At 36.6% G+C, this 9801-nt stretch overlaps 1 protein-coding gene across 1 annotated transcript; it reads left to right on the top strand.

The window, feature by feature from the left end:
- The first annotated feature begins 878 nt into the window (after nucleotides 1-878).
- On the top strand, nucleotides 879-9720 carry LOC135078111 (uncharacterized). The gene is made up of 17 exons (XM_063972686.1): nucleotides 879-969; nucleotides 1399-1556; nucleotides 2043-2203; nucleotides 2295-2674; nucleotides 2864-3084; nucleotides 3160-3262; nucleotides 3374-3504; nucleotides 4360-4647; nucleotides 4770-4931; nucleotides 5021-5149; nucleotides 5268-5752; nucleotides 5834-6017; nucleotides 6172-6367; nucleotides 6450-7216; nucleotides 8235-8427; nucleotides 8968-9081; nucleotides 9561-9720. Exons 1-17 carry the CDS (start codon nucleotides 927-929, stop codon nucleotides 9629-9631), a joined length of 3786 nt encoding a protein of 1261 aa, XP_063828756.1. The 5' UTR covers nucleotides 879-926; the 3' UTR covers nucleotides 9632-9720.
- Nucleotides 9721-9801: the final 81 nt, after the last annotated feature.

The raw sequence follows: 9801 nt of genomic DNA, 5'->3' as shown, positions 1-9801 counted from the left end.
CTATTGATCTGTATCTAACCTAATGGAAAAGTGGAGCCGAAGGTGGTAGCGAGTTTCTGTGGTTGATAGAGACATTTTAAGGGCTATCTAACAGTCAGTCTCTCTATGGTCAACCACAGAAACTCTCTACCTGTCGAATCACAATTCAGGAGTTATACAAAATGGTTCAGGTTTAGATCCACGGTGGACAAGGACTTAGAGCTTGCCCTAACAAATATTTCGACAACCCAGGTCAGACTATTCTGGGGTCGCAGATCGAGGAGAGCCGACCCCAAATAATGGGAAATGGCTAGCACAAAGGAGAAGATTCAAGAAAAGGTCTAGTCACCAGAAACTCTTGTTTTTTCTGAGGTTTTGCAGAACTTTGCAGTTCTGGCATGGAAAGAAGCAAACGCAATTTACGCGGATAAGGCCGCGGGCAGAAACTAGTTTATATGCTTAAAGTTACGATGATAACGATATGATAATGCGGGTTCGAATCACTACGCCCCTCGACTATTATGGTGAGCCCACTCGTAACACAAGCTTATATATATAGCTTATCGCGAAGGGTTAACGGGACTATTAATAATTTACAAATCGGGACTATTAATTAATACACATTAGTTAATAATAATATTTTTAACAAAAAAGAAAGAAAGAAAGAAAGTTACAAATATTGACTATCCACCAACGGATCACTTAAAAATGGTAAATACGAAACACGTTTTATAGGTACCCGTGCTGTATGTAGGGAAATTTTAAATGAAATGCAAAAAGTTTTATATTAAATTTAATGACGTCAAATACAGTGTGTAGGTAGATTCCGTTATCTGAGTAATTTTATGTTTAATTTACATACATTTAAGGTTGTTTCTTACATATTTATGGTTGGGAGGCGCACACGCAGTTGTGCAGTTGGTTTTAAACTTTAAACTAATACAGACATGGATAGAATAAAATTCAAAGTGAACGGGGAAGAACATTCAGGTAAAAAACAAACTATAGACAAGAAGACACTAATTACTAAGCTAGGCTAGGTATAATACTAGGCTGAAAATCAATCCTATGTTGTTGGTGACGTTGCATGGTGTTACGTGAGATGCAGTCTAGGGTGGTACATGTATGATATTTATTATCAGTATTATGCCTAGCCCTTTTCCTTTTCTAGTCAAGAGCGAGTGTTATGTACTTACTTAATTAAGTACAGCCCATAAAGTTTGGTATGTAAAATATTTTTCATAAACTTCTCTCATGAAAAATTGCCTATTGTCTTGTAATGGAGTTTTGAATTAGGCAGTTTTGTGTATCTTAATTTTTCAACTTTAAAGATAGTGATTAAGTTTAATAATTATCAAGAATTAACTTCTCAACGTTCCGATGTTCATATTAACTTTAGCTCTTAAATATAATTTGTAGTGGGTGGTGAAGTGAGCTCCGATGTAATGCTCCTGGACTACATCCGGAGCTACCTAGAACTACGTGGCACAAAGTACAATTGTCGAGAGGGTGGCTGTGGTGCCTGCATTGTCTCTGCAGCCACTAGTCCTGGGGAGACTCCTAAAGCTGTCAACTCGGTAGGTTATGATATTTAAGGATGTGCCTTCTTGATCACGATCTTAGTCGGTAGCCAGCAGCCAGCTATCCGCTTTGCAATGATTAATTCATCTGATTAATTTCGGTGCGGGTCCAATGACAGTTTAACTTTCCCCCGGGACAAGCTTGACCTTCACTGGTTGGGTTTTTATTGGCAGTCAAGCTGTAGATCCTGACTACACAGGAGTTGCAGCGGTGGGAATAGGAGGTGGGAATAGTCCTGACCTTAGTCTGTACAGTTGACGAGTTCTTGAGTCGAGTCCGTGGCAAGTACAAAATTGTACTTATACATGCCTATCAACTGCCAGACTAAACTATCGGCCAACGAAAAATCGATGGTCTGCGCCTAGCCTTAGACAACCGATTTCATTGCTGAGTTGACAATTTAGTTCCTACATGGCACACATTCTTGCTTAACACAATTTTTTGAATTAAAAACCATCATCTACTTATTTTTGTTTCGGCAGTGTTTAGTGTCAATTACATCATGTCAAGACTGGGAAATCACGACGATTGAAAAAGTGGGAAACAGGGGTGATGGGTACCATCCGATCCAGAAAACTATTGCAGAAAATAATGGGACCCAGTGTGGATATTGCACACCTGGCTGGGTTATGGCTATGTACAGGTAGTTACCATCATTTACCAAATCAAAAGTGCTACGAGTTTATATCATTTATTAACGTTATCATTCATTAATACCAACTTAACGTCTACAGTCTCGCTCAAAACAAGAAAGATTTGACGAAATTGGAGATAGAAAAGTCTTTCGGCAGCAATATCTGCAGGTGTACTGGATACAGGCCAATTTTAGATGGCTTGAAGAAGTTCGCAGTCGATGCGGATGACAATAAAATTGCTGATATAGAAGATTTGTATATTTGCAAGAAAAGCAATAAGCCATGTACTAAAACTTGTGGAGAAGAAGACTGGTGTGTTATTTCTGGCAAGAGTGGCGTAATGGACGACGATGTGATTAAAATAGAACTTAAAGATAATAAAAAATGGTATAAAGTAACTGAGATCTCCCAAATATTTGATATTCTGAGCAGCGAAGGCGAGGATTCTTATATGTTAGTGGCAGGAAATACAGCTAAAGGTAAATATAATTACGTTAGTCGAGGAGAGTAGGTACACAGTTTAGATAGCACTTGTAACAACTGAGATTAATCCAAGCCTGCAAAGTCCTATATACATAAACCATACACTAAAAATGGGAACATTTTAGTCTCTGACAGACAAAGTAAAAGATTTATTAGCAACATTAATAACCAAGCCTTTATTTTAGGTGCGTTTCCTATTGATGAATATCCCAGTTGCTTAATTGACATAACTGGAATATCCGAGTTAAAAGGTTATCAAATTGATCAAAACTTAAATATTGGCGCTAACACAACACTGACCGAGACCATGGAAATTTTCGAAATAGTATCTGATGAAGAATATTTCAGTTATCTAAAAAAGCTACACGATCATTTACAATTGGTTGCTCATATACCCGTAAGAAACGTAAGTATGACGAAGACCTTAGATACATTTTATTTCAAGAGGAACTAACATTTTGAGGTGAATTTTTGTTTCCAGTTGGGAACTATCGCTGGAAATTTAATGACGAAACATAAGCATCGGAGTTTTGCATCTGATGTTTTTCTCTTATTAGAAACTGTTGATGCATATGTGACTATTGGTACGTAATGACTGAACGTTTTTTTCTTAATGAGCGAGATTACTGACTATTTAGAAGAATCGATCTCTAAATTGTATGCATTTTAAATTAACCTAACGGTTCTGTTTTAAGTGGATTCACAAGGATCTAGAGAATCCATGAACATATTAGATTTCTTGGCAACAGACATGACTGGAAAGATACTGTATAACATAATGTTGCCTCCATTAAACGACGACGAGTACAAACTAGCAACGTTTAAGGTAAGTTGAAGGGTACAGGGGCAAAACAAGGAATGTCCCTAAAATTCAAAAGTATCTATATTTTTGTTGGCAATATTTTCGATTTCCCGCGTATTTTTATTTGAAATTATACAAAAAGCGTAAAAACAAGTATAGTCATGTATTCCTATTAGTAGTTTATAATTTTAAGTGACACATAAGAATGTTTTAAACTTTTAAAAATTTAAATGTTCATTACATAACTTTTTGTTTTTGTGACATTTCTTGTTTTGCCCCTGTACCCTTCAGTTGGTTGTGTGCTGTAAACTGTTACCTAATTCCATGTCTATAAAGAATAGTTACTTTAAGAAATTATAACCAGGTATTGCTGATTCCTAAAGTTACTTGAAACTTCTTCAATAGGTAGGTACTCCATAAAGATTGGCAGAAACTACAAACTTTCGAAGATAGGAAGTAAGGAGAATTATGAAATGATATTGAGTTTGATGGAATGGTTCAGCGTGGGTCATCTTTAATTGTACATTTTGCACTTTTGGAACTTTTTTAATTTATTTTTTTTATAATTAATTGTTTCATGATTTTTATTGTCTGTATTTCTGTGATAGGTAATCTGTGTGTTTGTTTTTATTTTTTTACGGCGACCCCAGTGCCCCAAAGGTCCTTGCTGAAAATCAGTGTCGTGGCACCTTTAATGTCACGACTAATGCTGAGCCAGGGACCTTTTTGGCACAGGGCACTCTTTATTTTAATTGGGATAAGGTTTATTTTTAGTTCTATATTGTATGTTTTATTTTGTATTCTGCCTATATTGTGTACCTATTGTGCCAAATAAACAATATTCTATTCTATTCTATTCTATATAAATAACATTTGTAGATAATGCCTCGATCTCAAAACGCGCATGCGATAGTCAATGCTGGTTTCCAGTATAAAGTAAAATCTGACAACACAGTGGAAGACGCCAGGATTGTGTTTGGTGGTATATCTTCAACATTTACACGAGCATTTGAAACAGAGGAATATTTAGTGGGAAAAAAACTTTTTGAGAACGATACGTTGCAAGGAGCTATTAAAAAGTTGGACCAAGAAGTTGTTGCAGTTGAAAATTTGCCAGAACCTTCTCCTGAGTACAGAAAACAATTAGCAATAGCTCTATTTTACAAGGTAGAGTGTAATACTCAAGGGTACAGCTGAAGTAGTTAGCAATACCTTTATGTTGATTTAAGACCTTTCCATAGTTCAAAGTAAATTAAGCCCTTCTTGATAATATACTCCCATTCTTTCAGGGATTATTGACATTATGTCCTGAAGATAAAATAAAAGCAAAATACCGTTCTGGAGCGAAAAAACTTCACGAGTCACGGCCCGTGTCGCAGGGACGACAAGAGTTCAGCACTGATCCGAAATTATACCCTCTTAATGAGCCAATAATGAAGGTGGAAGCTATGGTATAACTGAACCCAAGATTACTTACAATGTTATGGTCTCTTCGTCGATTTTTTTTACTTTGAGATGGATATTTTTAAATTTATTTTAGATTCAATGTGCGGGAGAAGCAAAGTATACGGATGATTTGCCATCACTCCCTTACGAATTATATTCTGCACTTGTATTAAGTACAGTGGGACAAGGGGAGATAGAGTCTATAGATCCAAGTGAAGCTCTGGTAAATATATCATTAGAAATTATTTTATTCCTACTATCTGTTGATCTTAATAATAGCAGATAATGGTACAATTTTATGCTAGGATTAATGGTTTCAAAAAATTAATTTTAAATTTTAGGCAATTCCTGGAGTGGAAGCGTTTTACTCAGCCAAAGACATTCCCGGCGAGAATTCATTTCAGTTATTAGGTGAAATCGTATTCGTAAAAGGAGAAGAAGTATTTTGTAGTAAAGAAATTAAATACTACAACCAGCCTTTAGGTATTATTGTTGCTGAAACAACGGCATTAGCAGAAAGAGCAGCTAAGAAAGTAAAAGTTACATACACCAATGTTAGAAAGCCTTTGATCGATATCAAGGAAGCTAAAGAAGATAAATCAAGATACAACCTGTTCTTGCCGCTCCCTAACATAGGTAGAGGTCTTCTTAATCACAAAGAGTTTAAATCTAACTACACGATTTACGGACAATACCATTTCCCAATGGAAACGATTGTGAGTATAAGCCGACCTTCGGAAGACGGTCTAGCTGTTTATTCGTCGAGCCAATGGATGGATGCTGTACAGTATACGACAGCTAAAGCTTTGAACATTGATCATAATAGGTAAGCTATTGTGAACTTCGGTTTACGTAACCATTTCAATATAAATATTGATGATAGTAACTAAAGGTGGTGATATTTTAGGGTGGATGTCTTTACTAACCGTCTTGGAGGTGGTTTTGGATTGAAAATAACTCGCAGCACTTTGGGGGCAGTCGCTTGTAGCATTGCAGCGTTTATGCTGAACAAGCCAGTCCGTTTGGTTCAGTCCATGAGCTCTGTCACGAGAGCTTTGGGAAAAAGGCTACCTTGTTCCACTGATGTTGAGGCACGTATTATTACTTTAAGCATTGACCTTACATAATGAGATGTTTGTAAATTTTGGCGAGAACGGTTTTCCAAAATGTTACCAAAAATATTTTCTTGATAAGTAATTGGTGTTATCATTTGTGACTGTTTTTGATTTTTGTTTAAATTATTAGGTGAAGGTTAGTAAGAGCGGTCGTGTGCAATACATGACTTACAACCTCTTTGAAGATAATGGTCATGTTACCAGTGAAATAATATCAGCAATTGGAGTAGACGTATACAACAATTGTTACAAAAGCCTATGGTGGGACTACAAATGTTATAACGCTAGAACTGACACAGCTAAAAATTCATACTGCAGAGCACCAGGTAAGTATTTATGTTGTATGGAAACTGCTTTAAATAAAAGTTTAAATTATTTAACTGAAACCTAAATGGTTCTGCCTTCCAGCTTCATTAGAAAACATTGTTAGCGCAGAACACATCATGGAGCAAATTTCCTATGAGCTATCCCTTGACCCCTATGACGTACGCATGACTAACTTAAACACACTATTATTTGGCGATGTCAAAACCATGGGAGAAGAATTGAAAGAAAGGGCAGAATACACGGAAAGAAGAGCCGCTGTTGATAAGTTCAATGCTGAAAATAGATGGAAGAAGCGAGGCTTGCGGTGGGCTTTTATGAGATACACGCCTCTTAGTCCAGCCGGCTACGAGGTGAACATGGTAATATGCCATGGAGACGGTTCCGTGGTAATCAACCATGGTGGTATAGAGTTGGGCCAAGGCATAAACACGAAAGCTATCCAGATTTGTGCTCACTTCTTCAACATTTCGGTTGATAAAATAAAAGTGAAAGGGCACAATACTCTTACAGCGCCCAACAGTATTTTTACTAGCAGCAGTATAACATCGCAGAGCGTGGGAATGGGAGTCGAGAAATGCTGTAAGGAGTTACTGCTTCGTTTGGCACCAATTAGAATTTTATTGCTTAATCCCTCTTGGGAGAAATTGATAAAACAGGCACATTTCCTTAGAGTGGATTTACGAGCCCGAACATTCGTCAATGATATTTTATCTCCGATATTCTTCGTATATGGGGTAACATTGTCTGAGGTGGAAGTGGACATACTGACTGGGGAGTCTGAGATAGTTAGGGTCGATTTGTATGAAGATGTCGGCAGGAGTGTCAGCCCCGAAATTGATGTTGGACAAGTAAGTTGCTTTAATTTGTTAATGATTTATGGTTTTAAGAGTGCAGTTTTTAATGCATGTTCCTACTAACGTGTATTAACTGACTACTAAAGAGTAAGTTATTATTATGTACCTACCTATCTATACTTATAATAAATCTGTAGAGAGGTCAATTCTGTACATGAAATATATTTTCAAAATAACTATCAGGGGGTGATTAGTGATCGATACTGATGCCAAAAATGCAATCAGTAAAATTTTTGTCTGTCTGTCTGTCTGTCTGTCTGTCTGTCTGTATGTTCCTTATAGAAACAAAAACTACTCGACGGATTTTAACAAAACTAGGTACAATTATTTTTCATACTCCTGTGCAGGTTATAGGATACTTAGGAATTCCCACGGGAACGGGCATTAGCGGGAAAATCCTTTTGTATAAAAAATCTAAACCGCTTAAGTTAGACGCTTGAAATTTGGCAAGCAGGTACCTAAGTAAACTTAAAGCTTAATTATAACAGGATATTGCAAAATTCCTACGGGAACGGGAATTACCGAGAAAAAACATTTGTATGAAAAAATCTAAGCCACGTAAGATAGACGCTTGAAATTTGGCATGCAGGTACCTTAGTAAACTTAAAGCTTAGTTACAACAGGATATTGCGAAATTCCAACGGGAACGGGAGTTAGCGGGAAAAAACATTTGTATGAAAAAATCTAAACCGCGTAAGATAGATGAAGGGGGTAAAACGGGATCCACGCGTACGAAGTCGCGGGCGGCCGCTAGTACTAGAATAAGTTATGCTATCGTATTAGGTTTTTCTTGTAAAGATAGTGTAAATGTGTGGAAATAAATAGGATATTTTTTAAAAAGTAGATTGTGGCCTTGCGGACTGTGACGCAACACTAAAAAAAATGTGTAACTTTAAGAGATAACGCCTAATTTTATTTATCTACTGTTTTAATTATTTTCTACAGGTTAACCCTTCCGTTCCCGGATGATCAGTTTATAAGGCCTTATGGCATTACACAAATATTGTTTTAGGTGGAAGGTGCATTCATTTTCGGCCTAGGTTATTGGACATCTGAAAAACTGGTTTACGATAAAGAAAACGGCGAATTGAAATCAGATCGTTCTTGGAACTACCACGTCCCTCAAGCCAGGGACATCCCGCAGGACTTCAGGGTATATTTCCGGGAGAAATCTTACAGCGCGGCTATTGTTTTAGGAGCTAAAGGTTAGCATAAATATAAGCTAATTTTTAGCGTTAAGAGTCGCATCTCAAACTAATTTGAAAATTATAAATAACTTGAAACGAACTGCCTAAGGCAGGAACATTTGTAACATACCTAGCATATTTATAGAAACAAAACTTACCAAACAATGATGATTGATGGATGATGATGTCTTTCGCAATCCTGTAGTTGCCACGTAATCAGATTTTTCTAGATTCTCGTATTTGCGGAGTTCTGTAAATAAAGATTTAATATCAGAATTTTAACAAAAATAAATTTACGCTGTAGTAGGATGAAAATCAACAATCATTAGTAAGCCTAGGCGCAGACCATCGACTTTTAGTTGACGATAGTTGAGTCGGGCTGTTAATCAGTATGGACATGTATGAAAGTGCGCACATTAGGTACACCGATTTGATATCGGCCGATTCTTCATACAAGTTAAAATCGGGCCCAACTATCGGCCAACCAAAAGTTGGTGGTCTGCGCCTTGGCTAAATATGACTACAATTTTGAGAATATTACCTTTTTGGTGTCTCCAGTGACTGGTGAGCCAGCTACCTGCATGGCTGTATCCGTTCCTTTCGCTATGAGAGAAGCCGTGGCCTCTGCAAGAAAAGACGCTGGCATCGCAACAACAGAGTGGTTCCCAATAGGTAAGCATAAGCATTTCCTTTTCATATTATAAACACTGGTCTTTATTATATTCTGTAGAATGGCTTTAATGGTGCGTGTTGAAGCACACTGGTTTTGCCAATGTCGAGTGTTTAAAAAGTATTTTTCACGTAACTGTAACTGGATATTTCACTGGTGTTCTTGAGCATATAAATTCGACAGTTAGACCAATATTGACCAAGGAGAAATAGAGACAAACTCAGTGACTTGGCGGTAGTCGATGATGGTTATGTAACATGTGATGTCATCGAACTTTTTTGGCGAGTAATAGACCAACAAATTTTTTTCTTACACTTTACATGGGCCAATAAATAACGTCTAGAATTTTTTAAATTTTATAGTCCGCTTCTAAGCTCACGTGAGTTTTTTGTTTTCACAAATTATGAAATGCCTACCTATTTGTTTAATTCAGTTTCGTGCAATTTCATCATCAACCTCACGTTGAATTTTTCTTTTTCAGACGGACCATACACTACCGAGCAGCTATGCATGTCATCTGGTACAAAATATGAACATTATAAGTTAATGTAATGTAATCAAACATTTTGCACGAATTAGTATTTTTAAAACCTATAAATGTATTTAAACAATAATAATATGACTGTTTGTTTATCTCATAATGATTTTAAAAATTATATTAAACTAAAGCCCGTATTTTGCTTTATTACGAAACATTATTGCGAAAACATGTTTAATGGTGT

This window comes from Ostrinia nubilalis, chromosome 14 (genome assembly GCF_963855985.1).
Source record: "Ostrinia nubilalis chromosome 14, ilOstNubi1.1, whole genome shotgun sequence".
NCBI lineage: Eukaryota > Metazoa > Arthropoda > Insecta > Lepidoptera > Crambidae > Ostrinia > Ostrinia nubilalis.
Note: the sequence above shows the minus strand (reverse complement) of the source record. Positions and strands in the feature narration are given on the sequence as shown.

Excerpts from the sequence above, each read along its gene's own strand:
- LOC135078111 (XM_063972686.1), top strand. The coding sequence starts at position 927 with ATGGATAGAATAAAATTCAAAGTGAACGGGGAAGAACATTCAG. Across the intron at positions 4,932-5,020 it reads TAATGAAGGTGGAAGCTATG|ATTCAATGTGCGGGAGAAGC; the intron begins GTATAACTGAAC and ends AATTTATTTTAG. Across the intron at positions 5,150-5,267 it reads TAGATCCAAGTGAAGCTCTG|GCAATTCCTGGAGTGGAAGC; the intron begins GTAAATATATCA and ends TTTAAATTTTAG.